The 18,764-nt window shown below is 36.9% G+C and overlaps 4 protein-coding genes across 4 annotated transcripts; 1 reads left to right on the top strand and 3 right to left on the bottom strand.

Moving 5' to 3' along the window:
- Nucleotides 1-10,357: 10,357 nt before the first annotated feature.
- On the bottom strand, nucleotides 10,358-11,122 carry LOC113282274. Its single transcript, XM_026531263.1, has one exon. The coding sequence runs from the start codon at nucleotides 10,972-10,974 to the stop codon at nucleotides 10,582-10,584; it is 393 nt and encodes a 130-aa protein (XP_026387048.1). The 5' UTR covers nucleotides 10,975-11,122; the 3' UTR covers nucleotides 10,358-10,581.
- A 675-nt stretch (nucleotides 11,123-11,797) lies between these two features.
- LOC113279345 (15.7 kDa heat shock protein, peroxisomal-like) lies at nucleotides 11,798-12,534 on the bottom strand. Its single transcript, XM_026528039.1, has 2 exons — nucleotides 12,467-12,534; nucleotides 11,798-12,290 (listed from the first exon to the last, which is right to left on the bottom strand). The coding sequence occupies exons 1-2, from the start codon at nucleotides 12,532-12,534 to the stop codon at nucleotides 11,969-11,971; spliced, it is 390 nt and encodes a 129-aa protein (XP_026383824.1). The 3' UTR covers nucleotides 11,798-11,968.
- A 316-nt stretch (nucleotides 12,535-12,850) lies between these two features.
- LOC113282275 (chaperone protein DnaJ-like) lies at nucleotides 12,851-16,756 on the bottom strand. The gene is made up of 11 exons (XM_026531264.1): nucleotides 16,408-16,756; nucleotides 16,218-16,286; nucleotides 15,700-15,795; nucleotides 15,479-15,579; nucleotides 15,064-15,259; nucleotides 14,564-14,739; nucleotides 14,159-14,288; nucleotides 13,835-13,995; nucleotides 13,566-13,645; nucleotides 13,332-13,437; nucleotides 12,851-13,192 (listed from the first exon to the last, which is right to left on the bottom strand). The coding sequence occupies exons 1-11, from the start codon at nucleotides 16,720-16,722 to the stop codon at nucleotides 12,964-12,966; spliced, it is 1,659 nt and encodes a 552-aa protein (XP_026387049.1). The 5' UTR covers nucleotides 16,723-16,756; the 3' UTR covers nucleotides 12,851-12,963.
- A 263-nt stretch (nucleotides 16,757-17,019) lies between these two features.
- LOC113277666 lies at nucleotides 17,020-18,361 on the top strand. The gene has a single exon (XM_026526708.1). It carries the CDS (start codon nucleotides 17,054-17,056, stop codon nucleotides 18,182-18,184), a length of 1,131 nt encoding a protein of 376 aa, XP_026382493.1. The 5' UTR covers nucleotides 17,020-17,053; the 3' UTR covers nucleotides 18,185-18,361.
- Nucleotides 18,362-18,764: the final 403 nt, after the last annotated feature.

Consider the following 18,764-nt stretch of genomic DNA (forward strand, 5'->3'; position numbering starts at 1 on the left):
AAAGTCTCCTGCTTACATCGATGTCCTCGAAACCATCTCCATCGCAATCATAACAAAATTGTTTCCTCCATCCTTCCTCTGCCACTTATGTAGTCAGTCTTTTGATTGGAGGAATAAGATCGATGTTTTCTGATGCTTTTGTGGTTATAGTATTAGGTCGTCCCGCCAGTTTGGAGCGTTGTCGACGTAAGTTTACCTTTTCATCTTATAAACGGGATAGACCTATAGTCTCGCTCTGAGCTTGGCTAAGGCCGCTACTGGATCGCCATATTTTGTGCATCCAAACCATTTCAAAAAAGGTTACAGAGAACCCTTCCCAGTTAGGGTTAGGGGATATTTTCTTCAGCCATTTATACCATTGTAGCGCCTTTCCGTCAAGGTTAATACCCGCCAACTGCACTTGTTCTGTTGGAGGTATTTCATAAAACTGAAAGTATAATTCAGCGAGATATAACCAACCTTCAGGATACGTACCTTCAAATCGCGGATAAATCACCTTCCCATCATTCTTAGACGTGTTATGAACTCCACTGTTTAATGCCAAGTCTTTTTCCAACTTTTCCAATTTTTCAGCCAAACGATTTCTTGATGTAGCCATGGAAGTAACTTGTGATATCAATTGCTCCACGATTTTTCTTTTCTGTTCTCGATTTTTGGTTATACAAGGAGCGAAACCGCTCTGATACCAATCATAATTCGGCCGACCGACCGGAGGGCCCGAAGGGTCCCGGAGAGAGGGAGTCCCTTTTATGGCCATTTTTTTGTCAAATGGACCCTAACGCAAATTGCAAAAAGATTTAGAAAACTTTCTGTGTCCAATTTAGATATGGTCCGTTGAATCACATAGCTCAAAAACAAGGAACTGATGCAAGTCGTTCATCTGATACGGGAATTCTGTGTCAAAATTCGATATCGTTCGTTGGATTGAAACACAGAACTGATGCAAGTCGTTCATCTATAACTCTTCTGATCACCCCTACTTCACCTTCTTCAGTCCCAGCGATACCATCACCACCACCATTACATTAGAAACATTCACCTTCAACTTGTTCAATCGTCACCACCACCTGCCTCTTCCTCCATCTCCTTCAATTTCAGTAACACCATCACCACCACTATAAATCGTAACCAATACCATCACCACCAAATTTTAAAAACCATCCATCTCTTCCTTTGTTTTCTTTTCACCAGCAATGCCATCACCACCAAGACCACCATATTCACCACCACATCAAAATTACAATTCTAAGAAATGCGAAAATAAATGCATCGAAGGCAATGAAAAATCTCAAATTATAAATATAATTATTCTCTTCCGATCTAAATTAAAAATCTGATTTAGCCCAAAACTTATTATCTACGATCATCCCTACTCTCTTCTGATCGCCCTTACTGCACCTTCTTCAGTCTCAGCAATTCCATCACCATCATTACACCCCAGTAAGGAAGCAACACCACCACCACTACTACACCCCACCATCACTTTTCAGATCCGCCACCATCTTTACCGATAGCTCCTCCACCACCACCACTAACTCCGCCATTAATCAAAGATCAAACATTTTTTATCCTTACAAACACCCACCACCATCGTCGCCTCCACCACCTCATTTTGTTAATTCATCAAATACAGTAAATCAAAACTAAAAATTACCATCGAAAATGCAATTTTTGTTCAGTGTATTACATATCCAACACTTAGTAATGACAAATTACGAAGAAGAAAAAACGATCAAATTTTATCAATTAAAGTAGCAGGGAAATTTTTAGATCAAATATGCTTCTCATTTTCAAGTAAGAGCACAAGCAAAGCAGAGATGATAACTTAAAACATTTCCCCTCCCCTCCCTCTCCCCTCTCTTCTCTTCACCCTAATTTCATATTCTCAAATTTGCACTTCCTTCTCTCTTCTTAGATTTCTCTCTCAGTTCGATAGGGATCAATCAAATTAGGTTATCAAATTCTGATAATCGTTGATTACAATTCAATCTCTGTGCTTATACTCAGCTCCTGCTGGTGATTAAATTCTAGGGTTAAACATTTGATTTTTTTTCTGAGTTGATTTTTTTCCTGAGTTTGATGGAGCCTCGCGTGGGCAAAAAAGTTCAGACTTGGTCGTAACTCGTAAAGGCAATTCATATGGTAATGTTCAAATGAAATTGTTTGTTCAGCCACGTGGATGGTCAAATAGGATTTTGGACTATGGAGAAGGAGTGAGCGATTGATAGTTAAGCGCGCGAACGAACGTCTGGCACTGACGATGGAACCACCAGCGCTGGAGTTATTGGTAAAAACGCGAGCGTTTGCAGTTACGACGCCAGCGTCTGTCGTAAGAACGCCAACAACAACTTTTTAACGACTACTTTCTACCTGAATGTCTAGTTTCTACCTCTATAAATACGTCTCGAATTTGATCTTACAAATTCACAATAATCTTTCATTTACTCTCAATTTTCAATCATGAATTCTGATTTTGATTCTTCTGAGGAAGATAGGGAGATGGATGAAATGTTGTCCGACGAAGATGAAGAAATGTGTATGGAGTTTTTGCGTCAAATAGACGAAGATGCAAATCAAGATAGAAGAAGGCGAAATTTTATGTTGCAATTACATTCCGAGATCATACCAAATCCTTTAGAGCCATATGAAGTTGCGACTAGAAGATGGACGTGGAGGAATCGACATTTTTACGAAGAAAAGATGATGCATGATTATGTTAATCATGACTGTGTCTATTCAAATAGAATTTTAAGGGAAGATTCCGTATGGGTCGCAACTTGACGCAAAGGATTATTGCCGAGATTTTTCAGGTACAACCTTTATTTAATTATCAGCATGATGCACGACATATACGAGGTTTTAGTCCCGAGTAAAAGGTCACTGCGGCCCTCCGTATACTCTGTTACGGGGTCAGCGGATTCCACAGATGATTACATCCGTATTGGGAAAACAACCGCCTTTAGGTATCTCAAATTGTTTTGTGAAACAATAGTTGAGAATTTTGGTCCAACCTTTTTAAGAAAGCTTACTCAGGAATATGTTCAAAGAATAACTGTAGAAAACACCGAGAGGGGTTTTCCAGGAATGCTAGGTAGTCTTGAATGCATGCACTGCACGTGGCATGCGTGTCCGGTTGAATGGGAAGGCCAATATAAGGGTCATTATCTAAAACCAACTGTAATTTTGGAAGCTTCAGCTACTTATGATTGTTGGTTTTGGCATGCCTTTTTTGGACTCCCGGGTTCAAATAACGATCTCAACGTTTTATATAAGTCACCATTGTTTGAAGATCTTAAGAATGGGACCGCGTCGCACTGCAATTTCACCATCAGCAGTCATCAGTACACTCAGGGTTATTATCTAGCAGACGGAATCTATCCAGAATGGTCAACTATGGTTCAAGCTTATAAACAAACAGGTTATGGACCGACGACTTCGAAGGATATGAAGTACTTTAACACCCAACAAATGAAATGCTGAAAGGATGTTGAACGCGCTTTTGGCATACTGAAAAGGAATTTTGCCATCATAGCTGGGCCGACACGCTTTTTGATATTCAAGAAATGAACAAAATTATGCTGACTTGTATTATTCTTCATAACATGGTCATTGAAGAAACCAGGCGTGACCCAACCTGGACTAGTTTTCCATATGAAGATTTGAGGTCGAATTTTGTGGTAGAGCATGGGCGTCCGGCAAGAGAATATAGACTTGCCACTGACAGACTCCAAAATCGGGGAATTTATGGACAACTAAGACAAGATTTAACTAAGTACCTATGGGTTTTAAAAGAAGCAAGAGACGATGCGAGGGGGCGAGGAAGAGGCAGAGAGAGAGGGTGATAGATGTTATAGTGTTGTTTATTTTAATTAATATTTTTTTTTAATTTAACGACTACACTTAAAATTGAAATAAAGACAATTATATTAAAAGTAATTTTAAACAAACGAGTACAATTAAATTAAACTTAACTAAGAAAGACTGAATTCTTCTTCGTTTTCTTCCGAGGCATCATCTTCATCTTCTTCCACATTCACATGCTCGCCAGTTTGTTCGGGCGCGGCTTGTTGTTCGGCCGTGGCTTGTTGTTGTTTGGCCGCATCCATTTGCTTATTCCATGTAGCAAATTGTTGTTCATTCATTTTTGTAGTGTCCAAGGAGAGTAACTTGCTTATCTTACAATTCCTGTAATGTTGTTCTCGCGAAAGAAGACTTTTTCGTTGATTATCTATAGCAATGCCACAGTCCCTGGCTCTATCTGCTTCCATCTGCATCTCGAATTCCTTGTGTTCAGCATAATTGAACTCGCTTGAACCTCCTTCTGCTGCTCGTTGGGCTGCGTCTCTCACTGCTTTTGCAGCTCTCTGACCACCTCCTCTTCTTCTCTTGAAGTTGGTGTTAACGTCTAGATTAGTGTTGTGTTGTTCCTGACTACCTGGAGTTTCATCAGGTGAGGCTCCATTCTGAAAATCCTACGAGATTGGACCATGTGGTGATTTTCCAGGCACTTGATGGCCTTCCATCAAGTATGGATTAAACTTGTTAAGCACCCTCAAAATGGTGAAACAAGTTTCATGTTGGAAGCTGCAACCTTTGTGGGATCTTTTCCACTCTTCCCGACATCTTCGTTCCACATCCGGTTCGCCTTCACCACTTTTTCTGTTGTTCCACATTTGAGTGATCAAGGATACATATTCAGCAACGGTGGCTGAAATTGTGTGAAAACGATGACTCAACCCATCGACATCACGTCTATTAGTGTTACCGGTTTCTTCACCAAATTTTTGTAAAATCTTACCATAAAAAGTTTTTTTTTCTTGATAAATACCATTGATTTCCTCTAATGTAAATAATACATAATTTCTGCAAAGTGACTCGTCTTCATCCATCGTATACTTGGGACCACGAATTCTTGTGTTCCTTTGTTTTGATTTTTGTGTTTCTTGTTGTGTTTGTTGTGGTGTTTGTTGTTGTGAGGATGCCATATTTGTTAGAAATGCAATATATGGAGATGGGAATTTATCTGAAAGATTTAATTGATATGAATAGTTTTGTTTGAAAAGAAAAAGAAAAGTTAAAGACGGTACGAAAATTGTGTAATGTTGAGGTAGTGTTGAAGATGGTGTGAGTTGAAGTCTATAGACGAAATGTATTTATAGGGAAAAGAAAGGAAGGAACAAGGGAAGTCGAATAGAGTGGTTGGCGCTCTTAGAAAGAACTCTACGTGTTTATCGAAAACGGTGGCGTTTGAATGAACAACGCGTGTTGGTTATAAAAGCGCCGACGTTTTTTCTTCCAACGCCAGCGTTCGTACCAAGCTCGCCCGTCCTTACCACAGGCGCGCGCTGGGTTGTCCATCTCGATGTTCAAATCAACAAATATATTGAGTTGAACATCCATTTTTCATGTTTGTTCATTCCATAGTGGGAGCAAAATAAACAAACTTGGAGTTTGTTCATTCCATAGGAACTGCTCTAACATCTAGAAATTTCCTTGCCATGTGTTGGTGACTTAATACACGTGTAAGATCCATTGATTCGGTACACGTGGGCAACAAAATTCTAATATACTACACGATGGAATTGGAATAAGTGGTTGGAAGTGTGTTTGTGAAAAAATATAAAAATGGATACAATGAGTAGTGATTAACTTGTAGAATTCTGTAATGATTCGTGCTTAATAATATTTTTTTTTTAAAATTTGACACGGATTGAATCCTTACCTTAGATTAAGATGAGTCGGTTGTGATCATGTATTATCGTTTTTTTTTGTCGTGATCATATATTTTCCGGTCGTAATTAATCATGTATAACGCGTTATGCAATCAGTTGTGTTCGTTTGTCTTCGATCGGCCCTCCTGACCGTGCAACGATTTTTTAGTTACTGAGTTTTTATGATGGCCATCAGAAACGATTGCTTATTGTAGACAATGAAAATAAAGTAATAAATAAAATTCAATTATTTCCGATGATGAATATCATACCTGACAGACTTTCTCTCTTTTATATATAATATATAAATTAAGAAAGCAAACCAATCCTAATAAAACTCTTAAACATAAACCTAAAACTGTTAAACTCCTTTCGGATTAGAAAACTCATATGAGAAAAACCTTGCAAGGAATCCTAAGCATACTAAAAGACTGAAAAGTAAACATACTAGACTCCTAATTCCCTAACTTGTACTGTTGTCGCACCAAACTAGGCCTCGATAGAAATATTAGATAATAAAGACACTAGAAAACTACTAAAAATAATCAAAGATTGAATTATTACACTTGAATTGTCGTTAGATGACTTTTGAACTACTCTCAAGATAATACTATTTCGGATCTTTAGCTGACGAAGAAAATAATTGAGATTATATTGGGAAACGATGAAAATAATGATGCAGAAGCCGAAGATGAGATTGCAATTACAATGCCATCTTCGCTTAAAGAGTCTACCAAAGTTGTGATGACATTAAATAGTTTTTTATTGCATCATCAAATGACAGCACCAAAAACTTTTCTAACGTTAAGAAAAATCCAAAATGAAATTCAATAGGACATCAATGTTAAGAAAAATCTAAGATGAAATTCAATGGAACATCAATTTCAAGAAAAAACATGTCATAAGTAAATCATTCTTTACCAAATTAACATAAACATACAGGGGGTTAGTCAGTTGGGATTAGTAGAGACATTCAGTGACTTTTTATGCAAGAGATTTTGGGTGACTCTCCGTGAGTTTAGAGATTTTGAGATACTCTTTAAATGATTTTCATGGAATTATGGTGATTCATTAAGACAATAAAACATATATGAATTTCAGCTTACGCACATGAGATAAACAATATAATTTTTATTTATTTTACAAAATGAATATATGGATATTTCAATGAAAATGTCTTAGTCCATGCATGGCAAACAAAAATTGTAACCATTTTTCCAATAAAATCAAAACGAGACGAACATAAGGGATTTGAATCTCTAGTAAACTTATTGGGTTCCGGAAGACAACAATTTTTTTTTTCATTTTTTTGTGTATTTAATTGTAGCTTATTTGGTTATTGTTTTTAATATTTTGATATTTAATCCTTAAAGAAAAGAGAAAGAACAAAGTCTCTCAAAATAGAGAGACTTTTTTTATTCATTTATGGTATGTTTTGTAATAAAAGTCTCTACAAGTCTCTCGAAACCACAAATTATTGATTTCAAATTCCAAATCCAATAACAGATAATTATAAAGACTTTTAGAGAGTCACGATCCAATAACAGAGATTGTTTGAGATTTTAAAGAACTCTCTATGAACTAACAAGAGATTGTAGAAGTCTTTAAAATTCTTTCAACATCTCCACAAATCTCAACTGACTAACCCCATGATAAAATTAACTTTGTGCAAATAAGAGAATTATTAATTATATATCAGAAGAGACCTTTAGAAAGTCTAAATTCTTTTATTAATTTATAAATCTAGCGAATCATTCCCTTCATCCTAGTTTAAATGCCAAAATAAGGGATTTTTTTTATCCTAAAATACTTGCTATACTCTATATTTTGCCACCTTTTATACTGATTTATCCCTAATTTGGAATCAACCCATAACGTGGAAAATTGTGTATTTCAATTATCTAGACACCCTTACATACTTCTCCCTATTTCACGCCAATGCCAATTATAAGTTATTACACGAGGAATCAAATTTCAGCAATCAGAGATAATCTGTATTTGTGGCATCACTCTAGAAATGGAAGCTCCTTTTCTTCAAAACTTAGCTTCCATTAGCACCACAACCAAAACCCATTTACTGTTTAAGAAAAGGAGAAATAACTTCCAAGTTCCAACAGAACAAGAAATTAACAGATAATACAATGGGCATAACCCATTTACTGTTTAAGAAAATGAGAAATAACTTCCAAGTTCCAACAGAACAAGAAATTAACAGATAATACAATGGGCATAACCCATTTACTGTTTAAGAAAATGAGAAATAACTTCCAAGTTCCAACAGAACAAGAAATTAACAGATAATACAATGGGCATAACCGGGGCATTTGACGGTTTCCGAGTAGCTTCCTATGAACAATGTTGGTCTGTTGTTGGGCATGAGGTGGTTCATGCGGTGCAAATTCTTCCAGCCACAAGTGTCTGCAAAAATCTGTGTCATACTTATCAGGGACTTGCCCCTAAAAGCTAAAACCTTATTTTGAGATGAAATCATCTCTTATAACAAACAGATTAAAGCCCTTGCTGAACACCATTGTTTCTCCAACTCGAATGTGCTTATGTTTCTGGTAGGATATTCAAAATAATGTCATCGAGACCATGAACTTATTCATACAATGAAGCAGAAATAAAAGGAAAAGTCTCTTGAATTGGTCTTCAACTGGTTTATGAGTCATACGACTGATACACCAATGTATCGATGCTACAGATATATCTCTAGTTATTGATATTTGCCCTACTACTTTTACCACAAACAAGAGAATACAACAGGGTGTTGGGAACTATCATAACTAGTAATGCAATTCACCTATCAAATTATCCTAAAACTAGATCCAGAAATCAAATTCACCACACAATTCAACACCAATTGATCAATTCAGCAAAAATCTGAATAACATAATATCATCTACAAAATTAAAATCCATACAACGTATATCCAATTTTATTTTATTTTTTTTGTTTTGATCAATTACGTAGATCCAATTCATAACACTAAAAATCCCCAAAACACAATAAACACCACAAAGTAAAAACAAAACACAAGAAAAAATCGCTCATCTTCTCATAGATCTGTTAACTCCTCCTTCCAATCTTCCTCCACCTCCACAGAGAGGTTCACCCAATCAACCAAACAAATCAATCCTGATTCTTCAATTTCTCAACACGTCGACTCATTTGCTCCAAACGAACAACAAGACTAGTAACAGAATACAACAACCATTATGGATCGGTGTCTACTCGCACTATTATTTTCAGAGTCTATACAGGAATCCATAATGCTGGCAAAAACTCAAGTTCACGAGTTCAGTTTCTAAAAATTGGAACAACTACATTAACTATAATCATATTGTCAATGTAAAAGATAACTATGTGCTAGAACTGATAATCCTACTAATCGTTCAAGGTATAATAAAGAATGCACTAGCGGAATTGTGTCAGCACTTGTCATCATAATTTAATGAAGTGCTATCTAGTTTCAAGCTGTGTGTCTAGTCATGCTTCTGCCATCAACTCGAATACACCAGACAACTACAAAACGGAGGAGAACAGCTTTTGGCCATATTGAACCTCAACTTCATTCTATCCACCAGCAACTTCAATATCCAGACAACTACAAAATGGAAGAGAACTGCTTTTGGACATTTGAAACTCAACTTCATTCTATCCAGCAGCAACTTCAATATCTTTACAACCTTAATCTACCAGCTTATCATTCCACAATTCAGAATTTAACTAGCAGTTTACAGACATGGTTATATATACAGGACTACAGTATGCAAAAAGCTGGAGCCCATATAAATGAAGCAGAAAGAAATACATTATACTTTCATGCTAATGCCAAATTTAACAAGAAGAGGAATCAAATTTCAGCAATCAAAGATAATCTGGGTTTGTGGCATGACTCCAGATCAGAAATTGAAGCTATTTTCCTTCAACCCTTAAACTTCCATTAGAACCACAAGCAAACCCCATTACAATCAGGAACTGTTATCTCAACTTCATATCAAAACTTCATAGTTGAAAATGAGTAATAGCTTCAAGTTCCAACAGAACAAGAAATTAACAGATAATACAATGGCATAGCCAGGAAATGATGGTTTCCACACAGTTTTTTATCAACAATGTTGGGCTGTCGTTGGGCATGAGGTGGTTCATATGGTGCAACATTTTTTCAGCCACACGTATATGCTTAAAACTATGAATCATACTTATCAGGGACTTTTCCCTGAAGACTCTCAGTGATTACAGACCCATATGCTTATGTAATGTGAGATAAAATCATCTCCAAGCTAATAACAAACGTAAAGCCCTTTCTGAACACCATTGCTTCTCCAACTCAATGTGCCTATGTTTCAGGTAGGAATATTCATCAAAATAATGTCATTAGAGCCCATGAACTTCATACAGTGAAGCAGAAAATAAAAAGGAAAGTCTCTTAAACTGGTTTTCATGAAGACTGGATGTGAGTCATATGACTGATACGACTAATGTATCAATGCTACAAATATATCTTTAGTAATTGATAGCAGTCCTCCTACTTCTTTTACCACAAACAAGAGAATATAACATGCTACAGGAGAACTATCAAATTATCCTAAGACTAGATCCAGAAACCAAAATCACGACACAATTCAACACCAAATGATCAATTCGGCGGAAATCAGAATAATATAATATCATCTGCAAAATTAAAATCCATAAAACGTAGATCCAATTCATAACACTTAAAATCCCCAAAACACATTAAACACCACAAATTAAAAACAAAACACAAGAAAAATTCGCTTATCTTTTCATAGATCCGTTAACACTTTCTTCTTCCGATCTTCCTCCACCACCGCCACAGAGAGATTCATCCAATCAACCAACCAAATCAATCCTGATTCTTCAATTTCTCAACACGTTGACTCATTTGCTCCAAACGAACAACAAGATTAGTAACGGAATACAACAACCAGTAGAACACAAGAGCAGCAGCAATCAACAAAGCATTCCTCTGACTCTTCATGATAGATTTCTGGTGACGAAGATGCTCAGATGGAGTACAAGATGTAGCTTCACAACTTGGTCTAGTTTCGTATTTCCAGTAGATATCCATCAACAAGAACAAACAGAACGGAACAATCGATAAGAACGGCTTCAACATGTTACGAGTAACAGCAAGCAAACCTTTACGAAGACCACCTAATCCAGGTAATGTTAGTAATAAGAGCATCACTACTTCTGCTCCTGCTGCATAACCTAATACCACCCATTCTAACGCCATCTGAACAATCTGATTCTGACGATGATCAAATTTTTGGGAAGATTGTATTTGTGAAAGAAGATCTGATGAGAAATTTCACAGATGCCCTAGTTTTATGATTTTGTTGGAGAGACCGAGAGAGAGATTTTGTTGTGAAGAAAGGAAAGGGGGTTGTGGGACAGATAAAAGGCAATAAAAGCGAGTTTACAGAGAGGAGGACACGTTGCTTTTCCAAATGGCACGTCGATCGTACACGTGTCATGCTGTCAGGTGTGCCGACCAGTCAGTTTTGGTGCTTTACTTCGAGGTAAAGAAAAAAAAGACGATCCTTTCGAGTTTCGGCTTTCGAGATCTAGTTAACTCATGGTTTTCAATGGTTTGAGTCGTCTGGTCGATACGGTCAAGGTTGGGGGCCTGGGCGGGCCTCCTTATGTCACCCTCTACCGATTTTGAATCGCTATTAGTTGACGAAATGTAGACCAATGTAGTTAATATCGGCCAAGATGGCCGATATACCGCCGATAATATCGGTTTCGGTGTTTCATCGAGATGCCGATATTGTCGGTATTGGCCGATATTTCGCCGATATTGGCCGATATTTTATCAATATTCACCGAAATATCGTGTCTCGATACTCGACCGATATTCACCGAAATCCGATATTAACTACATTGATGTAGACACATGAAGCTCCCGGATTGGCACACAGTTTGCAAGTTCGGACACTTGCTTTTTGAATGGTGGTTCAAACACATAGTACTGGATTGTGAAGCTCCTTAATCTTCTTTTAGTATATGCAATGTGTGTAAAAGTCCAGTCGTGCAATGAATGTCCAGTGATCCTCCCTAGTACAGCTGCAAAATGCTGGAGGGCAGGCAGCTAAACCCCATGTACTCATCAATAGTAGAAACAAAATTAAAAAAAAATCAAAAGAAAAATGATCTTTATCGTTCAAGCTTTACTGATTACAACTCTTCAGTCTCCAGACTCTAGAGTGTACACTAGTCATACATTTTCAGAGTTTGCTAGAGATGTTTATGTTCTTAACTTTAGAAGATGATGATTTGGGATTTAGATCTTTAGGCACAACAATTGTAAGAACTCCATTCTCAACTGCAGCCTTTATCTGATCAAGCTTAACATCCTCAGGCAACTCAATTGTCCTAGAAAAATCTGCTCCTTTCATTGTTGTCATCAGACCTCTTTCTGCCACATGATAAATAGCATCTTTGTAAGCTTCTGTAGTGGAATCCTCTTTCTTTTTACCTTCTCCCTTAATCTGCATAATGTTCCCATCTTCAATCTGAACTTTTATATCTTCTTTACCAAACCAAACCCTGTAACCAAATTCATATTCATAGACAAGTTAATCATATGCCAAAAATCAGACAAAGAAAAAGAGTAACTGAAAGAAAAAGTTGATTAGTGATATTTACCTGGAACATTAATCTTGTATATATGAGAATTAGGCGTTTCAACCCAATCCAATGGGGCAATTGTTGATCCCCCAGACAATTCTTGGAAGATTGGACCTCTCCCCAAGAATCTCCTGAGTGGGTCTACAGAGAAAATGTTAGCCATGTTATCAGGCTTAGCAGGGTTGATATGATCTATATCCTTGGTGACAATAGAGTGATTACTACTTCTCAACTGTGATCATCTGATAAATATATAAGAGTAGAAAAGCTTTGGATACATCTAGTGATTTCATCATAGAACAATCTCTGGAACCTTCTTTGCATCTTATCTTCTAATAAGGTTGCTGTGTATATTAATCTGGTTTGGTTCTTCCAGAATTTTCCAAGAAAGAGGACAAAATGTTTGGTAAGAACAAAATATCTAGCAAAAGGACAGAAAAGGCTGAATTCACACTTACAGGACTATGGAACAATAATAATCAACAAAAGAAGAAATAAATATTTCAGCATTTAAAACAGTACTATTGAGAGGCTTGGGAGAGCAATTGCATTTTTTGTTTGTATAAATGGAACAACAAAGAGTATCCTAAATTCAATCTGTTCGGAATGTTTTCGATGTTTTAGATGGAGATAATCGTTCTCCTTGTTTCGAGAACGTTCTCCGAGGATTTGTCCTACTCATCAAGGGATACATGCATGCTATGATAAAAACCACAAAATATAAAATCTCCATGTTTGGAACTGGTTTTCTTATGCCATAGTGATTCCATGTGGATGCTTCCATGCTAATTGTGGCAAACTTTGTTCCCGATTGTTTTTGTCTGCGAAATGTACACATAATTTCAAAAGAAAGTATAAAAGAGAATAATGCAACCAGTGTATTACATGCAAAATATGGGCATAAATCATTCTGTAACATGTTGTTGATTGTGTAATAGATTTGATAATAATACAACATACCCGAAATAGTTCCCGACAGATTCCCACAGAGAAGAACTACTTCTGACCCCAATGTTTGAAGCATGGTTTGGCACCTTATCTGTATTAGGTTCAGCTTCGCGAGCTCCTGGTTAAGTATATATGGATATTGATGAGTTGATCAGATGAGTATGTCTTTCGAAATTTGATATCAACAAAATCTATACATACATGATGCTACTCTAGTTACTGAAATAAAAGGAAAGAAGAATGTACCATTAGAGGAAGCAGAACGAGCCTTGTGCGATGATGCTTTTAATGAGGACAACTTTTGAACAAGAACGCGCTCTTCGTCACTGTCATTTCCAAAATTAAAGCGACAGATTATAGCTTGTCCAGAGAAACAGTTGACGCTTGGCCGATGTATCATTTACAGAAACCATCAACAGACTGATCTTTTTATCTCATTAGTAGGAAAGCCAGGGTGAAGACACGAATCCACAGCACAAACAGACATCTGATTAAAAAAGTTGCAAAAACTGAACCTGATCTCCTTTGGGATCTCAACATTTACAACAAAGTGGTGATCGCCTCGAACAGAAGGTTTTTTCATGTTTGGAATGCCCATTGAAGCCAATTTTACTGCATCTCCGGGCTGTGTACCAGGAGGAATTTGAATATCTCTCGATCCCTCAACTGTATCTACCTGATTATATGTGCATGTGTTAAACTTATTTGGAGAAGAACGGTTTTCATTTTCCATAAGCAATTCAGAGAAACATGACCAATATCTATCCGAATCTCCAAACCAAACCAACAATATGCTGCATGCATTACATATTTCACTGACAAGTGACAACTTCAATTACCTTCAAAACAGTCCCTAGTATAGCATCGCTGTAATCAATTTTGACTTTTGAATAAAGGTTTAAACCATCTCTCCAAACTCCAGCTTTCTCCTTGATATGAACAAATAAATAGAGATCACCTCCTATACCCCTGCATGATATCAAATAGTATAACCAGATTATATAAACTGATGTACCTATCTACTATCCAAAAGATAAAAGATCTATAATCAACAGTAATAATCCACATAAAATTATATAGACGTCAGACCCAAACATAATAAGATAAACTTTATCTACTAAGGAGACCTTTTTAGGTCCTAATAGTTTGGTTGGTTAGAAAAATTAGACTTCCCATTCTTTCTATTAATTTGCGGTTGAAGATACTATATCAAATTTAATGGGACTTGCTATCCAAGTGAGTACCTGTTCTTGTCAGAACTCCCTTCTCCTTGAATTTGCATACTGGCTCCTTCGTAAACTCCTGGTGGGATAACTACTTGGATATTTCGTTTCAACTTCACTTTACCCTCGCCACTACACCTTCGGCAATTGTCAGAGATAACCTTTCCATTACCACTACATTTTAAACAAGTCGACACCTGGAAAATAAAACACATCATATGAAATAATAATAATGTATTGGTGAATGAGAGACTAAGTTTTTTTCGATACAACTCAAACAAAAAACAATTAGTACAAAATATCCTTCAATTGTATATACACCATTAGTAAAACACGCTAACATGTACCAGATGTCATTGCCTAGAGGTTTCGACGGGAGTGGCTCAAGATCATTATAGATTGTGTTCACTAAGCTCTAACTGTCCATATGGGACTATTCAATTCTTGGCAAAAATGAAAATTCATTTAATCATTTGAAATAACAAGGAGAAATTATCTGCCAAGCTAAATCTTCAAATTACCTGAGACATTAAACCAAATGGTGTTCTCTGAGCTTTCATCACTCTTCCCTTGCCACCACAATCAGTGCATAATTTTATGCAACCAGCAGTCTTCGCACCTGTACCCTGGCAATCATCACATGTCTCTAAATAGGCTACTTCTATATCCCTTTTGCCCCCAAAAACAGATTCTTCGAGGCTCAAATACAAGTCGTACCTAGATTACAAAGGCATTAACTTCAATCAAGAACTTAGCATAACACAGAAAATTATAAAGTTCAAGTAGCATTCTATGCCTACTGTCCCATCCTAATAGTCAGAATTTAAGGCACGATACTTATACAGTTGTAGAACATAAAATCAGAAGCAGATTGTATTCATCAATGTGATGCTGATAGAGAGAGATGAAATATTAGTTGTGAGCATGGAAACTTACCGAATGTCAAGACTTTGGCTGCGAGTGTTTCTCATATTGCCGCCTCCAAATATATCATTTTGCTCTCCGAAAATTGAATCAAAGATGTCAAAGGCGTCCACCTGAAAAATAAATAATTTCACATTGAAGCATGAATATGACTCCTCATTATTTTAGTCAAAAGGATGAAGAATTACGAAGAAACTTCAGTTATTCCTGAGCATGAATCATTGAGTTCTTACCCCCTGTGAATCAAAATCCGATGTGCCAAAATTTCCCTGTAAACCGTCCTCACCATAGCGGTCGTACAAAGATCTTTTCTCATCATCTGATAAGACCTACATAAAGGCTACATTAACATATGACCAAAAAAGAAAACTACAAAATCCGTAAAAAACCTTATAACTCTACTAATTACAATGCAAGCTCTAAGTTGGAATACCCAACACCATCGATGTAAGGTCGATTACTCTTTGGGTTAGACGTTTCGTAGTGTGAAGAATTCAACTTCACCAGACAGTCATCTTATTCATATTTCTCCATATTCATATAATCACCAGACAGTCATCTTATTCATATTTCTCCATATTCACTTAATTGTTGGTGAGGTAACCTGACAAATCTAGTTTGAGCAGCTATGTGCAGCATTACAATAAAATACGAAACAAAAAACAGAGCACTATACCTTCAACTTTCATAATACATCATGTTTTGGAGACAGCAACTACAAGAGTAATAAGGAAAAGAAAAATAAAAGCACCTCATATGCTGCACTAATCTCTTTGAACTTGTCTTCTGCCCTGGGGCTCTTGTTCATATCAGGATGATACTGTTTCACAAACAGATTACAAACATTTACATACAATCCAAACATATACAATTGGCAATATGTGAGGCGTTTAGACTAGAGTACCAATTAAAAATGTTTAAGGTTTAGGGTTTAATAATACCTGACGAGCGAGTTTTCTGTAAGAATTTTTGATTTCCTGCAAGGTAGCATTCCTGTTCAAATTCAATTTGGAGTAGTAATCAGAATTACTTGATGCCCTAATCCCATTTTTGCACCGAAATGGAGTAAACTTATGGTATGAATGATTTGAAGAACCCAAAAAGCTTGTTGTTGTATTAATAGATAATGAATTGAGAAAACCAAATTTCTTTGTTATCGAAGGAGTTGCAGAATTCACAATGAATCGAAGATTAGAAGAATTCGGAGATGGATTGTTGTAATAGCAGCAGCAGGAGCTCTGCTGAGCTATTGACATTGGCTTAGTTGAGGAGGAGGAGCAAATTGAGAGATAGATGAGAAGATTGCTCTAAAACCTCTGAAAAGAAAACTCCTCGTTATCAAAGGCGTACACGTTCGTTTTTCGTTGACCTACTTTAAACGTGGGTGAACGTACGTTACAATTTCTTTTAGAAATTAATCAGAAAAATAGAAACGACACGTGTCCAACATTCCTTTTCTGAGACCTCTCACCGAAGGCGGCTATAAATATGTACGCCCTAATTCGCTTAAACCTCACAAATCAATCACTGCTAATTGGGGGGAAAACAGAGATTTTTGATTCTTTTTCCAGAATAAGCAAGAAGAAGATGTTGGATAAAGAAAAATCTTATGCGACAAGATTGACAGGATTAAAGAAGAAAGTTCGTGAGTTCTCTACATTAGTTGATGTTGATGCTTGTATGCTTATCTATGGCGGACCCAAACAGGGGGGTTCTCATCATCGTCGTCGTGATGATCAGCCTGAGACATTCCCTGAGAATCGACGCGATGTAATTCGAATTGTGAATCGTTATCTTGGTATTCCTAAGGAAGAACGTATTAAAAGACACGAAAAACTATTTGATGGTGGTGATGGAAAGAACAAGATTGAAGAAGAAGATGATGATAATTTGGATGAATCAGTTAATAACAAGAAAAGAGGTATTGGGAGTAATTCTGATGGGTTAGAATGGGATGATCAGTACGACAAGTTAAGTGCTGATGAACTTCAACGGCTGATTGACTCTGTGGAGTCCAAGATTGGAATTATTGATGAGAAAATTCAGGTCATGGAAAACCCTAGAAGTGGTGGAGTTTCTGATCCTAGGGTTGTTGCTAATAATACAACTCAGGGAATTAATAATAACAATAATAATAATAATAATACTAGTATGCAGATGCAGATGCAGATGCAACCAATATATGTTCTTCAACCTGCCTTCAATCAGAATCTTGCTGCTGCTAACAATGGTTCTACTGGAATGGTGCCAATGGGGGTACCAATGGGGATGATAAATCCGATGAGTACAGCTAATGGGGCGAATGTACCGTATCCAATCATTCCAATGGTTCCAATGTTGGCAGCCCGACCAAGTGGAAGAAACAATATGGTTCCGATGATGGCAGCCCGACCAAGTGGAAGAGACAATATGGTTCCAATGATGACAGTCCGACCAAGTGGAAGAGACAATAATAACCAGGAGGTATATGGAAATCATCAAGGGAAGCAAGTTGAGTATTTTGTGCCACAGGCTGGAAATAACCAAGGGCAGCAAGTTGCGTATATTGTGCCACAGGCTGGAAATAACCAAGGGCAGCAAGTTGCGTATTTTGTGCCACAGGCTGGAAATAACCAAGGGCAGCAGGTTGCATATATTGTGCCGCAGGCATTCGTCCAGCCAACGTCTTCGACGAGGTCGTTTATACCAGATTTGATGCCTGGTGCTTCAGATGCATAAGAACAACCTTTTTGATGATTGTCAGGGTTCTTAGGCCGAGTACAAGACTAGTGAGTTCTCAAGTTCATGCTGCATGTTTTTCAACCTTAGAAACATGTCAGGGGTTTAGAGGTTTTAGACTTTTAGCTTCTGTATTTCTTTTGGTCTCAGAAAACACTTGTTCAAAGTTATTCTATAGATGATTTGTGTATTGATGTAATGAAAGACAAAATCCTTATTGAGTAGTATATGTTTTCTCATAAAGTAACGATATCGTTAACAATTGCATAAGACATTGCTATAGCCTACCAAGTTCTGCACTAAGGAGTTTTGAGTTCTGCAAGAAATCTAGCAGCGACTGAAAGAGCAACACCAAAGAATATGATGGGCATTAAGATGCATTAACGTGTAAGATGAAGCTGCCGGAGCAACTAGGAAGGACTTCTTGCATCCAAGTCTTTTTCTTGCAAGTTGTGTTTTTTTAAAACATCATTTCTTTTGTTGATTTGGTTTTTACATTGTCTAGTTGGTTTATGGATGTTGATGCATTTTCTGCTATATATAGATATACTAGATTGAAATTTGTTGAATTGTAAAAAGT

Source organism: Papaver somniferum, chromosome 5 (assembly GCF_003573695.1).
Source record: "Papaver somniferum cultivar HN1 chromosome 5, ASM357369v1, whole genome shotgun sequence".
Lineage (NCBI taxonomy): Eukaryota > Viridiplantae > Streptophyta > Magnoliopsida > Ranunculales > Papaveraceae > Papaver > Papaver somniferum.